The sequence below is a fragment of the Coturnix japonica genome, chromosome 3 (genome assembly GCF_001577835.2).
Source record: "Coturnix japonica isolate 7356 chromosome 3, Coturnix japonica 2.1, whole genome shotgun sequence".
NCBI lineage: Eukaryota > Metazoa > Chordata > Aves > Galliformes > Phasianidae > Coturnix > Coturnix japonica.
In genome coordinates, this window is record NC_029518.1 from 22,273,758 (window position 1) to 22,290,254 (window position 16,497).

Genomic DNA, 16,497 nt, shown 5'->3' on the forward strand with positions numbered 1-16,497 from the left:
CAGTTATTTACTGTACAGCCTGACTCCACAGACAACAGTTTTTAAACAGACATCACCAGTTTTGGAGCTTCCTATCTGCTGCATTTTGGTGAAAGACAATTCCACTAGCTCAGCTGTCCTTATCACATATGTATCCATAAGGCTTGCAAAAGCAGTCCCTTGGCTTCCTATCAACGTTGTTTAACACTGAGGTATAGCTAGGATACCTGCAAAGCAGTAACAGGAAAACATACAGATTGCAAGGGTCAAAGCTCTACAGCAAAGTAAAGAGGAACAGTTCTAGGTGGATAGGGATGATTAACGTTGGGAAGAGAATGCAAGCATCTTTCACTTTGTGCCAACACTGCCAACTTTACTAGAGCCTGCAACCCTTTGGCAGCCCAAGGGATCACTGATCCTTCCATAAAGGCCAGGAGCTGGCCATGCACCCAGTTTTAGATGTAATGCAATAAATCTTCACTTGAGTTTTGTAAGGTCAGAATAACTTCACACTGTCTCTTCTCCTGTGGCGGGGATATTTATTTCATATAAAAACATGCCATAGCTCTCAGAAACACTAGCTAGCAAAGACTGCAATGTTAACACTTTTCTGCTACGGATCCTCTTTTTCTGTGCATGTCAGCTGCTTTTTCTAGTTTGGAAGCCTTCTGGATGACTTCTGGTCTTCCTCAGTAATTAATACTTGACAGCCTATTTTACAAAGGGGCTCTTTAAAACTGAATGCCTTAACAGCACAATTGTCAGTACATGTCTGCATATTTGCCTAGTCTCAGAACCCCATAAAGCAAATCCTTCTACATTCACATTGTGGTCTGCATGTTCTCCAAGACTTTTTCACGCAAATACATACAGAAGGAAAGAAAAACCCTGTCTTATTACAATGCAGAGGAAATATTTCTGCTTTCAACTTTATCACTGAGAAATCCTTCCTGGCTTTCTTGTAAATGTTTTCTCTTCTGTTTAAGTAAACTCTTTTCTTTGGCTTATATCAAAATATCTGACTAACCCAAAAAACCACACTTGTTCCCAAAGTAAATGTCTGGCACTGCTGTTAAAACACAGTAAAGACGTACTTTTATTTACAAACAAAAAATTATTTTACAGTTTCAACAACCAGCTGCTGTAAGAAGAACAAACAAGTTTTGGCTGATCAATTGAGGATCTTGGCAACAAACAGTCTTAGCCAGGAGGCCAAGAGACGCAAGAGAGTCACCAAGAATTAAGAGGATTAATTTTTTTCCCTCCTTATGGATTGCTTCATCTGTGTGGGCCAGGAGGACTCTCTTCTAAGAAGGGACACATCTTACACAACCATTTGGTTCTCCTCACTATCGTGCACAAACATCTCACGGTGTTCCTAGTTTCCTTTAAGTCAACAACACTGCAATAAGCATCCAATGTCCATATCTTCAATACAAACAACAAATACTTAAGAAAGTAGATCACTCACTTAAAAGTATGCATTTCCTAAACTAGTTCATAAGGTTTTGTTTGTTTTTGACAGCAAGGGACTTCAGATTTTTGGAGGTAAGTTTAAGGGTCTGCTTTTATATCCTATTTGTGATCAACCCATATTCAGTCATTTATATGAAGTTAAATAATCTTCAGTCATCTGAAAATAAATGGGAAAGGAAGAAGAGCAGAATGGGACTATGAGAACCTGACAAATCTCCCCAATGTTTAGCCATCTCTGCAGCCTGTGCCCTCTAAGACTGGCTGCAAAACTTCTACGATTACTTGCCTGCTTTCTTCTTTTCTTCCCAGCAGTGGCAGGGAGGCACTATTCTGAGAACAGATGATGGAATAAATAGATGCATACAGAAGGGACAGAAATACTTTCTCGTTCAGGGATTAACAAGCTGTCAGCTGATGGACGATTCAGCTGCTTTTCCATCTCAGATTCTACAATATGTTCCAAAGTGACAGAAATCATGTGAACTCTTTCTACATTTAAAATGTAGAGTTGCTGCATCACCTTGCCAGCTGATAATACAGTACTAGTTAAGTATTTTGTTTAGACTTGGTGATTTTACTTGGGCTATTCAGGCTGCCAATTTGACATCTCTCTTGTATGAGGATTCATTTTTCTCCCCTAAATCTGTGGTTATGACGCATTTAATCATTTTAGATAAATATAGAAATCAACTCCTATATGTAGCCCCTTGAACACCCATGCCATCTTCCATCTTCCTACTAGAAGCTCAAGAAGACAAGAACAAAGCAAAGAAAAAGGAATTAATTATAACAAACATCAGAAAACTTATGGACACGCTGCATAGTCAGACAGTAAATATTTACAAAAGTAAAAAATGAAATACTGCTGTGTCTGCAGTAAAATGTTATAGGAAGGGAACAAGGTATAAATGTGAAAAATTTGGTATTCATCCATCAATCACCAAGATCTCCTAGGAGGTGGAATAAATTACGGACTGAAGAGAGGTTAAAATTCCTTGCACTCTCAAACTATCATCTATCCAAGGGTACCTAAGGGATCACAAGAATATAGAGATGGCTGAAATGTAATGAAAGCTAAGAAGAATTTTTCCCGGATGAATATTAAGGAAATAATGTGCTCCCCCCTCCCCCTTCCATATCTTGCATTCTTATTAAGATTAGTTTGGAAGAAGTCACTGGTAAGAGGTAAAACAGAACAAAGCACAGAAAAGCATTTTTTATTACAGTGTACAACTGTATATTAGGTATATTAGGTATATTAGGTTGAACGACATTTTAAGTAGGATGTTGTCTTTTAAAGATATCTGCAATACATTCAACATCAGAGACCAAGTATCAGTACTCCCAACACAACCCAAAACTACAAACCTGAAGGACTACCAGAACCCACTGATAATGCACTGCTGCTGACAGAAGCATCCCTTTGCATTTGCTATCATATCAAGGAAAAAGCATCTGAACTGGACACCAAGATTGATTTTTCTTACAGTTTCTCTCTTGAATACTATCAAGTTTTCCATCTATGTTTTGCATAGATAGAAAACCATAAAAAGTAAAATAAAAAGCAGTGCCAGTCAGCTACTGCAGAATGCTGGAATCTAAAGAGGACCTGAAACAAGTTAACAGAAGGATGAGCACCCTCCATCTTTACAGTAGGACAGGACTTTAAATGATGATATTAACAACCACAATCAGTTCCTCTCTCCCCTGCAGTTGTTTATTTCTTCTAACACAGCATCCTACCCATATTATGCTCTATCTTCATTTACTGCTCACCCCCCGGCTTTTCATAAACACTTTTCCTTTCCTCCTCCCGTGTCTGTGCCACAAGTCCATCTCCTGTCTCTTACATTTCCTTGACTGCCTGCTGGCTTTCTCTCTTCCCCCACTTCCTCTCCCCCAGTATTTGTTTGTATCAGTCTCAGTCAGTTATGCATTACTGTCTCCTATTCATTTTTGTAATGCCTTCTGGCTACAGCATATTCATCACATGATCTGTGCTATTCCAGTCTCTCCCTGTACCTGGGCCCCCAATGATCCTATCTTCAACTTTCTCATCCTCCTCTCTGCCAGCCTTCACACTGTGAAACAGCTATTCTGGTTTCATAATTATTTGTCAGAAACCACAGAAACAAAGTGACCTTATTGTACATGGCAATCCCGCTATCAGCAGTGCTCACAGGTGTAGGTCTGCTGGCTGCTCCAGATGAGGTGGAAACTTCATAGACCTGGAATCAGGGATTCCTCTGGATATTTTAAAATGATGTTCAAACACTGTGCTAAGTCATCAAGCACTGGCGATACCAGTGATCTCTGAGAGAGCTCTCCTAAGTAAAATGGGAAGCTACCTTCTTTCTCAACTTCATAAATTCATGTTCATAAATTATGAGCTATGGATGAAAAGGAAGGGTTCAAGTTTAACAAAGGATCTTATTCTGAATCGGTAAATATCTTTAGACCATCATGCTATGGTCTAAAGTCCAGTACTTAAGGACACATAGATTTGTATGTATAGAATTAGAATACTGGTCACTCAACAACACTCCCTTTTGACTTGTTTAATGACATGTTAGTAGAAATGGACTATTTAGATGATTTTATAAATATGTTTCAGATTTTTACCTTTTTAGCTGAGTCAAAATAATAACAAGTGCTGCAGTCAACATACTGGCAACACGGAGTTAATACGACTTCTGACAAGATGAACAAAAAATGCTTTCAATGTGTTCAGATGGATTTTTATTTTTATTTTTATTTTTATTTTTATTTTTATTTTTATTTTTATTTTTATTTTTATTTTTATTTTTAAATTAAAGCTAATTAGACCAAATAATGAAAACAAGCACTAGCAAACTGCCAGTGTTTTTGTTCACAATATTTGTTTGGCTATACTTCTTAGGGATTTAGGTAAAAGGGAATTAAAGTATAATTAAAATAGCTAACCTACTTACTCCTGCCAAATTTTTACCATTTAAACCTTATCAGATTTTAAGTTAGCCTGCATAAAAACTTACTTAACTTACCATTTAGCTTCCTTTCAAAACAAGAAAGAGAAAGTACAACACAGACAAACAAAAAAGTGTGGGGGGTGGGAGGAGGGGCAAATTGGGCACAGCCCACTATGCTATTAAAAAGATCTATAAATAATTTCATTCAGGCAGCATATTTAAGAGATTCCTAAAATTGTACATTATTAGCCATGGTTTTGATTCATACATACACGTGCAATGCATGAATACTACTATAAAGCAACTGTTCCTGCTGATCAAAGGGAGGATTTAATGATGCTGTATCTAGAAAAGGTTCAGCTGCTCAGAATGCAGAAAGAAAACATGAATTTTCATTTGTAAAACACAGGAAAAATATATTAGTGAGAGCAAATTGCAGCCTGCTGGATTTTGATATCAAAACAGGATATTTATGAACAGGATTAATTGTATAAACGCTGAGTAACTTCGTTACCACTGACGACAACAACAGAAGAGTTTGTTTAATCACAAGAACTTCTGTAAATCCTTACCCTTACAAATTAAGAAAGGAAAAACGCATGTTTAGACTTCAAGCAGCTTCTTGTAAGTTACAAATTCACAGTTTTATTTTGCTATTTAAATGTTTTCTCTTTCTCATCAAATTTGAATTCTGAACATGCTGTATACTCAATAACAGGTTAAACCAGCCAGGAGACCGACAGCACACACAGAGGGTAAAAGAATAACTAGGGAGGATTATTTTTAACAGATTTTCTTTCATCTTTTCCCTGATTAGGCTTCTACAGTCCATTACACTTGTATTGATTTACTGACTCAGCAGAACAGTTTACGTGCAAGTACTGTTATTATTATTATTAAACACAACCCTAAGTGAAATGTGCCTTTATTAATCAAGGATATTTTAACAATTTGCATTCATTTCTCACTGCATGAATTGTACACAGTACTATCAGAAAACTGTTCTGAGAATCTAGCAAGAAAGAAAACTGGCCATTTTGCCCTTTGGCATTCTTCATTTGTTACAGACAGCGAGAGCTTCCCAGCTCTGACCTTACGCTGCAGTATACTGCCCCAGCTCCTGTTTTCTCAACACAGCAGGATCACTGCAATGCCTTCATCTTAATGTTTAGCTTCACACAATAATTTCCAGGAGAAGATTTGAAAGTAGTACTGTCTGTGATGGGCCTTGTTTAAAGTCCAAACATTCAGCAGAATAATCTTACTCTCCGATACACTGCCTAATATTTGGTGCTTCGCAAAGCCCATCTACACTGCAACAGAGGAAAGCGTGTAACCTGAGTAGAACACTGCAGATCCTCATGTAGACCTGTAGCTCTAGAGCTTGACAGACGTATTCCTGACTCCCACTGACCAAGGCATGTGAGTTAACAAAAAACTGCAGCTAAGGCTGAACACATTTGGTAAATCACCTGGACTCATTCCTTCCCTCCAAAAATATCCCATAGGTGTCATTTACTTCCTTCAGAAATTATATGGAAATGTAAAGTTCTGGAACTTCTCTCTCTTCCCACACCCTCCGATTTGGTTCTGTTTTACCTGTGGTAACTACTTAACTGCAGTCCAGCAAAGCAGAAACACTAAAAAATCCTTGGAAAGACAATTACACTGTTCTCCCCATTAGACTGGAAAATCTTTAGACACGTGATTCAGTCAGTAAAGCCAGTTACTGCGCTGAGGTGTGCAAGAACAAATTCACCAGATATTATTGTTAATTGTTGCTCACACTGGAGATAGGCAGTAGCTCATCAAACAATCCTAGATCAGGTAAGAATTTCTGTTTGCTCCCAATGAAGGCAAAATTAGATTCTTATCTATATTTCTTATCCAAATATTTTAACATTTTTGTTTTTAAAAATGTCTTGATTCATTCTCTTCTGAGTTCTAACTGCAACTGACAACTGAAAAAAAAAGTTAAAAAAAAAAAGAAAAGGTTAAAATCAAAGGTTTACATAACCTTGGCATTATTCATTGCCTTTTTAATTCAGAAAACCTTAAACAGGAACTGGAACAAAAGCTTCAGATATTAACTTATGAAAAGAGATCCCTATTTTTCTACAGAGATTAATCAGGCAACACTTCTGTCCAAATCAGCAAATCTTTTTCTTGTTGTTGTTGGGTTTATTTATTTATTTATTTTGAAGATAAATAATCATCATTTGGCCACTAATAAATTTTAATCTGGACAAGACGCTTTTGGTATCCATTACTCCCTGCCTTCCTTATCTGACAATTTAAATCGTTTTGAATTTGTGAAGCAAATTCCCTAAGGGCTGTCCTGCACTTTAAGAGACAGATTTTATTAATTGAAGACAACAAATCACTTACAGAAAATAATCATAATGTAGGAAAGGCCCAGGCAAGGCTGTACTCTGAAAATCTCTTTGTAATTGTAGCCCTTTAGGCAGGCATAATCAATTAGAAGTGGTCTGATTTTAACCAGTTGCAGCCTCATTACATTGCATTCCCGTTTATGCTGATGAAAATCAGTTTCAGCCTGTGGCCTGGAACTCATATACAGCACTTCCTGGGGCCTCTTAGGTAAACACATCAAGAAACAGTTTTATTTGGATTTGTCCTTCACCCTTTATTCGTTGAAACAACTTCACAAATCAAGATTAAAAGAGAGAAAACTTGGCTCAAAACCAGAGATACACATATATGAGTAAGATATTTAATCTCACAGAAGTATAAAGCTTCGGTTAATAATTATTCCTCACAGAACATTTAAATGTGAGACTCAAAACATTCATTTTTAACTGATGAGTTTAGCTTTTCTTTCACTATGTCATGGGACACTCGGGTTCTAGTTAATATAAACATAATATCCCTTCACGTCAGAAGTGCTTCTGCACTTGATATATAAACTTGTCCCTAATGTGTCTTCAAGTTTTCAGAAACATATTTCCATTTTAAGTCTCTACTCTCTGCAGATATCGCTTGCAATCCAACATTATGAATTTATATAAGAGTGAATTTTCAAAGCAGGATGTTAATGAACTATCCCTCAGCAGAGAGAGTCTGCAAAAACAGTTGTTTCCCTTCTACAAAAATTCTCCCACCACACAGCACCAACATTTGGAACAATCCGTATAAGCTTTGAAAATTAAATGAATCCAGTACAGCCTGTAATCCAGCCACAGCATGTTGCAGTCCCTCGGGCTCAAAGGGCTATTCTTCACCCGGCTGGAGCATTGGAAAAAAAGAGAGGAGTTTCCTGGTGCATAGAGGTCTTCAGAGACCTCTGCAAATGTGCAGCAGTTATTTAAAAAACAAAACAGACCAAGTCTAAAGATAATAAAAATGGGAAAGAAATTAATAAAGGAATTATAAAGCCCCCAAAATAAACAAAGGAAGAGCAGTCACCTGGAAAAGGAAATATGAAAACAGAGTCAGTGGGTGAGTGATGAGAATTATCAGAAGTAGAAGAAAAAAATATAAGAGAACACATAGACTGAGATGCTTCATAATACAAAGGAGTTGAAGACATAGAGGATCAGAATTAAAAGCAAGGTGTAAAACCTCCTTCCAACCAGGGGCTACCATGAACAACGGAGTACTCATGAAAAGGAACAAAGATGCCGAAAAGGCTTTTTGGGGGGTTGCTTTTGTTTATTTATTCAGACGTTATACAGAGCTCCACTTTCTTAATTACGGCAAAGGATAGCCATCAAGGCATATCAGGATTTAAGAAACTTAAATAAATATACATTGTAACAAGAGTATTAGTGATGATAGGTATAGCCCACCCATACTAAACATTAAGAAGTCAGGGGGAAAATAGAATCAGGCTATACTGAAACTGTTTTACAGTGGAGGTTTTGTTCCTCACTAAAAAGCAAATAGTTTATATCTAGTCACAGTGGTCAGTACTCAACAGAATGAGACCTATGGTGTAAAGCTATCTAGAAATTCCCTTTCCTGAATAGAACCTTAATACCTGGGACTTATGTGAGATGATGACTCTTCATTGGACATGAAAGATTTGACCTGTCCCCATGTTCCATATCACCCCTACCTCCTGCTATAGCATAACACACTTGTCACAGTGATCATACTGTACACAAACATTTATGTCTTAAGGGCTACATTCTGCAGGCTAACTGGACAAGCTGTTTTCAGATACATTCATCAACAACTCATCCCCCAGGAAGCTGTCACTCTTCATGTATGTGTAGTATTGCCAGTGCTATCCAAACCCGAGCATCTATTAGAACTTCACATCCACATGAAAGTACATGAACAGCAACTATGGAATAAAAGGAACAACCTCTACCAAAGATCAGAACAAAAATGCATCTGCCATATATCACAAGCAAAAAGGCTTTGTTCTAAAATAAAGAACAGCCCTCAAAGTACAATTACTTGAAATGAAGAACATTTCAATGCATTAAATGCAGCATTAAAATTAGTCACTAGGAATTTAAATGAAATTAATGTACTACTCTTTATTTGCCTTCTTCAATTAAGGAGGAAACTTATTTCTCAGCTTTTCATAAGAAATAAATAAAACAGGTACACGGGGAAACTAGTTACACCTGTCCTAAAGTTACCTATATACAGGCACATTGGAAATGGTTCTTCCCTCTATACCTTTGCTTTCCCTATTGTTTAGAGAACATTTGGCTTGGTCGCATCTTATAAAGCTTCCTAATATGAGAAAGCAGTTTTCCTGAAACAATTCTAGGTGTCCCTGAAGGCTTTGGGGAAAGACTAAGGTGGCAATATTCTGGGGTTTATGTTCTGTTTGTTTTTACAACTCTGGATCTGCAAAACATTTTGGAAAACTGGAAGGCATGTTTTTGTTGTTACACAGTTCTAGAATTAGGAATATTGCAAGATCACTGCTCCAAGATTTGACAAGGAGCAGCGCCCCATTCATCCTATCAACAATCTCCAGGAATAGCTCTGTGGGAGACAAAATAAATGGCTCTTTCACGTCAATCAGCTAAATTACTTAAAAGGTCTCCAATATTCAGTAAGGTACCATGACTATAAGCAGCATGTTATTGTTTCTCTAAATTCCGTACAGATCAGAATCTTCCTCACAGACTTTCAGTCTGATCTCCAAAACACTGCATTCAACTTACCTTGCTTTTGGTAATTTGCCAGGTGAGTACTCAGCATCACAAGGACATCGAGAAAAGCAGCTCTGGTCACCAAACAAGGATTTGGCCTATAAAATCAAATTACTAGTTATGAAAACTGTTTACCATCTATGCTCAGGAAAAAAACTAACAGTTCAACAGCTTAGAAAACTGCCGATGTCTCTTGCTATGTGGACTATCTTAGGTCTGTTTTACTTAATTAATGAAGATCAACAGATCAAATTAGACTGCATGTGCAGAATAAGTAGGCGAAGTTATGCAAGCTTCATATTCAGGTTCACTGTGAATGACAATCTCCCTAACAGGAATCCCAACACCTCTCCTCCATCTATTCCACCAAATCTCAGTTTAGAAATTTCATTATTATTGGATTAATCAGCTTGCTTTGGTAAGTCTTCATTTTGTTTATGGACAATGTGTGTAATTAAATGCATTAACAAAACTAAGTTCAGGTCTTACTGTTCCAGATTATAAATAATAATAATTTAAAAGGATGAAATGTATCTGCTACAGCTTTTTAACAGGCACAGTGTTCTCATTGTTTTGACGAAGACTAGAGGGACACACGTTCTTAAAATTAGACTTTTTTTCTGGACAAGAATATTGGGGATTTGAACATAATACAAATTGGTAAAGAACTACTTTCTGTTCCAACTCTTGAAGCCATAAGCGAATAACGTATTCTCTCAAACTGGAAATGTAAAGTGAGGTTAACTTATTTGTATAGGATTAACATCATTATTTTTCTTTATATTATTATCATTGTATGTTTCAGCCAGAAGAACCTTTCCTGAAGTATTACTTCATATGTGAACAGGAAATCTAGTTCAAAACAGAGAAATTATTTTGATGAGTCCAATGGGACTTGCACTGAAAAACTTCTAGAATCACGAGGCACAAGTCTGAAGTATGACTAATTCTGTTCAGTATTTCATTTTTATTTTATCTGGCACTTTGTGTGCTTATCTTGACATCGAAGCTCTTTCAAAAAAATTGTTAATTAATTATGTTACAACAAACACTCTGAACTTTGTAACATCTTTAAAATTCAAGAAGAAAAAAAATCTTCTTCAAATAAGACATGGGATTTTGACATGAAAATGAATAATCTGAAGATCTTGCATAGAAGTTTGGCAGCTGTATTTGATCATGGAGAGTTATTCTATGACCATATTAAAAAGACAGCTTTTACCAGAAGCGCTGCTCTTACCTCCACTCATAAACACTGTAATGACTATGAATTACCTACAACTACTTTTATCCTCTACAATGTTAGGCATCCATATAACGTACACAAGAATAAATGTTACGAAAACTTCTCTTTTAAAGAGATTTTTCTATCTTTTCCTTAAATTCACTTTCTTTTTTAGACACTTTCTTACAAGCAGTCATGAGGCTCCCAAAGCTTTTTCACACTTGCCTCTTACTACTTGCTTTCAAGCTAGAGAGCTAAAACCCTGCCCACAGAGAGCATGTACATCAATGAGAACTGATACCATGAGAAGTCAAAGCATTTCTAATGTGGCCTGTTTTTAAAAAGCTGAAGTAGGAAGATTAATTTATTTCCAAACAGACTAAACAAAACTTTTTTGTGTATCTCATGCATATAGTTTGTTGCCACATCTATGTGAAGAGGAAAAAAAACAAACAAACAACAAACAAGAAATACTCATAGGTCTAGGAAGGTCAACCACTGAAAAAGAGGCAGATGAGCTTCTCAGAAAAAAAAAGAAACGCTGAGGTCTATCATACCTGCAAAATGGAAGAAAGCACCCATGACAGATTTAAATTAAGATGTGGTACATAACGGGCCCACTGCACTTCAGCTCCCTTGACATTGTTGATGCAACCTTTACTGAAGAAGTGACAACAGCAATACTGACACGTTTTTTCATTGCAGTCCAGCTTTTCAGCGTTTATCACTTTGTTCTGAGTACACACATATGTATGTTTTGATTTTGAAATGAGGATTTTTTAGCTTGCAACACGCCAAACGTTTGTTCTTGGCTTGCTCTATTGCTCTGGTGATGCTTGTGCATCTCGGTCATGTGTGCCAGATGAACGCAACAGGAAACTCAGTTTTCCAAAACAAAGAAATTTCAGTGTTGTTGAGACTATAGCAGAAAGCTGAGTCTTTAAGACAATTAAATTTTGATTTGCATAACAGACCCGACAGCCAAAAATCACATGCTGTACATTTCAAATGATACACTGTGCAGCAATTAAGATGACCTGTTCATGCAGAACTTAAACAATGGGAATGGAAAGAGGACAAGATGTTTCTGTTTTAATGCAGATACCCAAATAAACTGGACCTCTCATAAACAACCTTTGAGGAAATATGTTTCCAAGCAATAAAGTCACAGTGGTAGCAAAGGTGGGAGCTCTAGCATCTGGAACCCCAAAATTAGTTCTCTTCCAAACTGAATATGAATGGGAATAAATACATCATAGCCTTGCTCCAGATAATAAACAATAACAAATAATGTGACTCTGAACAGCACAGAGCTAGACGCTGTAAGGACTCTCATATCTCACAGGGGAATGTCCACCCAGAAATATTTAGTTGACATCAAGACAATATCATGTACTTAGTAGTGCTGTATAATTAATACTGTATTGGCACTGCTAAACATATATACTAATAACAAGATACAGACAGACTGAAAAATTCACATTTTACAGTTAAGTCACACTCAATTTAAGATGGTCACTGGTTTGCTTATTTTGGACTACAAATCTAACATAAACTAAACTGGCATTTATTGAAGAAATCACCAATATTTGGTCACAGACCTCCTGTGTACTTTGCTTCAACACACAGTTTCAGCTGCCTCAGGCTTAAATTAAAGGCTAATATTCCTTTTCTAGCATTATCTATTTTTAAGAAGAACAACATTGATGAATGACAGAGGAAATTGTCTCCTCTTCCAAAGGAGACAACAAGAATTAAAGAACATGAAAAGCTCACCCATATGGCCCCAGTTCTGTCAGAACACTGGAAAAGAGCTGAACTATATTTACAGCCTGTTGTTCCTCTACAGGACACCAGTTATAACCATCCAAATATATATGTATGAATGAGGAAGGCCAAGACACATTTATATAGAATAACAACGTATTTTGATTTACAACTTCTACATATTTCCATTCTCTTCTCAAAAGCCCCAACTTTTGAGATAGCTTAAAAAGATAACTTAAAAAGAAGAGAAACATGTTTCTCCTGTAGTGTTCCTCTTTTTCCAAAAGAGCATTGCCTTGCATAGGTATAAACACCAATAACAGTAATAATAATATATTGCATTTGGAACAAAGCTGAGGTAAAAAGTATTTAATTGAGTTAATGTTTACAATACTAGTTGTCAGCTATGCCAGTTAATGGAAATTCGGTGTTTTCCAAAGAGGGAATGCACTCTGCTCAATTTTTTTTTTTTCTCATAAGGAAACAGATATTACAAAGCTATTAGCAGAACAAGAGCAATAAGCATGCAACTTATGTTTACTAAACACTCAATTACATAAAAATCACACCATACTTGCTCAAATCAAGTGAACAAATCCAATATAAATTTTAAATACAGCCTGCCAGGCTATGTCTATTAAATAAAAGTTCAGAAAAAATTTCCTTGTGAATTACTGTAGTTGCAGATACCTTAGCATAGTTAAGTATCATAGGGACAGACAGAAAATTTGTTAAAGCTCCAAGAAGAACTGTTCTGCAGTTTCCAAGCTGTTCAAAGAGTATGGTTGATTTCAATTCTTCCAACTCTGAATACAACGTAATCTCATTTGTCAAACTGAAATAATACTTTTTAAAATAAAGAACAAAAATTTAAATACATTTTCTCCTCATAAAGTCAATTCAAGGCTGCCTTGAGTACAAAAAGAGAACCATCCTTGTGATTTGTGTGACTGTTTTCAAATTGATTTCCAAAGAGAAAAAAAAAAAAAAATGATTTAATGAACTGCCCATTCCTTATTTGGTCCTTAATTGAAAAGTCATTAATACTGGAATTCTGTGTTTCTAGAGACCTTGGAAAGGCTGAAAAAAATCCTTTAGTTCCTGGATGGAACACCCCTTCACAGGATTAAGCTTTTCCATAGTACCTCAGGAAAAGCCTGACATTTTGCATACAATAAAGAGTAGAATTTCATCTTCAGCTCTGTTATAACCTCAGGGAAGAACTGTGATTCAAGGCCAACACACCCTATATCAGCTGGTACTTATGGACAGCATTCACTCAACTTCTTATTTCGTGTTTCACAACCTTTGTCTCCACAGACATATTTACTCAGGATGGTTCACTGGCAAGTAAATCTGAGGTTTACAGGGCACCTTTCTCTCCCTATCAATTTCCAGCACACTGCTTCCTGAAGAATTGAAAATCTCTGCCAAACTCTCTTTCTTTCAGTGTCCGGAATCTTCTTTTATGTAGCCTATACAAGGCCAGCTTGTCTGGACCAGTTATACCCAAAGAAAGACCTGGAAAACAAGCATTTGTCATTCATGGGAGCCACAAAGCTTCTGGAAGTTCACACCTACACATACAGTGAGCAGCTGATTTAAACATAGATCTCCTGATGCTTTAGTTATTAGCTTTCCAACTCTGCAGTAGCCTAAACACTGTGTTCTGAAGGGGATATCTGTTCAGAAGGCAGCCTTCACATTTTAATTTGTTTTTTCTCAAAGCCCATGTCACATAGCACTGAAAGAACATTAAAAGATGCACAGCCTTCCTCATGTCTTCTTGAGGAGACATTAATAATAGATTTAATTATTAAACTTTGACCATAGCATTTTTAACCAAGTAATACAAAACCAGCACATCAGCGAATATCACAGCCAAGAGAACTACACGTTAATGAAAAGCATCTAAATTAAAACAAAACAAAACAAAAAAACCAACAAAACCCACACTACCAAGTAATGCTTGCTGAGTTCCTAGAAGCACCGGAACACACACAGAAATACAAACATCGAGTAACAGTGCACCTGATTGCCTACTTGTGATGCTGACATCTTGGAGTAATCATTATGTGAACAGAGCCCTTGACTTGCCCACTCCCCAAGATCAGCTCATCCTGCACAACAGCAGACATTATATCCAAGAGGAAAGTTGCTCATCTGGTGATTTAAATTTTCCTACCACCACCAGAGCCAGACCACTACGTTGCTGTGCTGTCAGTTTCCCTGGTATCATCAAGAAACTCCTGAGTTTCAGCTATTAAAAAAATTAATTTGTGCTCTAGCTGTCCTTGGTGAATGATACTGGAAGGGTGTGTTTTGCTGTTGTTGAGCTGTTTTTTGAAATAGCATACCAGATTGATAAAATAATGTTTTCTTTTTTGTTCTCTTAACGAGAACCAAATGTGAGCGCTTACAACATCCTAAAAGCTTCAGAGGTCAAACTAATTCCATGTGCAAATTTAAGGGATTTTACACAATTAATATTGAGGATGAACGCAGCCTATAAGGACACGACCTTTGAAACTGTTGTTAATTTTTTGGAAAGTGTTTTCAGGTGATTAAGCATTTATTCCCCAAACCTGTAATTGAACTGTTTTTCATGACTAATTCAAACACTGCATTAATGGAGGGAACACATCTTCAACAACCTTATTTGGTTCTCAGTCCTCCTTCAGTGTTCATACTTAAGTTAACAGTGTATCTGGGAACAGGTATAAAAATATTTTCTTTGCTTTTATAATATTTTTACTTAAGCAAAGTAATACTTTTACTTAATAACAGTACTTCTTCAAATTTGGTCTTATGTTAAAACACATCTATTCTGATATCCAAAGCTAGTGTTCCAAACCAAGCAATCACCATCTGTATAGCTAAGCAATATGTAGCTGTGTTAAGGATACTGGTGAAAGAGTTGAGTTGGAGCAATACTGCAACTTGAATTTGTCTGCAAAAAGCACGTAAGATTTAAATAGAAAACCTCAAGAATACATTTATAAAGAATGACATAACTGTTATGACTGTGCTCTCAAAACAAGTAACACAGAAGACAAACCATGCTGAATTAGGCTCACAGCTGACTAAGTGCAGATTAATAAATTACCACTGCACACCTGATGTGCAGCAACTGGTCATACTGGTATGCTTAGCTTCCATCTGGAGCAGGAGAAAAGTCATTCTCTCCCAGTGTTTTGTGTCTGTAATAGCACATACATGAATTACTACTACAGTCCAGCCAGCAGAAAGTAACTTTTTGATGTGAAATCTAGTAAACAAAACTCTATAGAGCCAGGCTCAGGCATTGAAACTATTTTCAGTTTCTGAAGAAAGCTGTGTGATGCAGACAGACCACAGATAAAAGATATTTCAGTACACTTCTTAATGCATAGATTTTTAAAGACAGAAATGGAGGGGCAGAGTAGTTTAGAAAATGGAAACACGCCAGGACAGACAGGGCTTTTGAAGGATAGGAAGGTGTGTCTTAATGCAGTAGAAGAGGAAGAGGCAAGAGATCTATCCCAAGAGCAAGCCAACCCTGCCAAGGAGGAGGTTCTTATTTTTCCTTTCTTGTTGCTTTCTTGCTGTTCTGAAAGACCTTCCAGCTCCCAGATAACATCCCCCTTCCAAAGGAGGCTGCTTGCAAGCCTGCAGACAGTCCATAGTCAGCTTGCATCTACAACTGAATGTGCCTGCATTTGCCTCTGGAAATTTTTCACACTGCTACCATTAAAGCACAAAACTGCTTTGTTCACTGTTCTCTCTGCTCAAATACACACAGGGTTTCCCTCATTCAAAACAGATACAGCTGGACCATCCCAGAGACAGACTTAAGAAAGCCAAGCAAGTATATACTTGTACCTCAGTGCGCTACTCTCCCAGTGATTTTAAGCAAAGACCTGGAATTACTTTTGCACGTACTTGTTACATGAGCCTGAATCTTGTGCTCCTTCATCAGAACCCA

At 36.9% G+C, this 16,497-nt stretch overlaps 1 protein-coding gene across 6 annotated transcripts in view; it reads right to left on the reverse strand.

Moving 5' to 3' along the window:
* THADA (THADA armadillo repeat containing) overlaps positions 1-16,497 on the reverse strand; it is a 147,563-nt gene that overhangs the window by 32,318 nt on the left and 98,748 nt on the right. For 5 of the 6 annotated variants that reach the window (XM_015857461.2, XM_015857459.2, XM_015857460.2 and 2 more), the window contains exon 31: positions 9,554-9,639. The exons of the other annotated variant lie outside the window; for it this stretch is intronic. In XM_015857461.2, the coding sequence (XP_015712947.1) occupies positions 9,554-9,639 (86 nt within the window). The remainder of the gene's footprint in view (positions 1-9,553; positions 9,640-16,497) is intronic. 6 annotated transcript variants of the gene reach the window in all.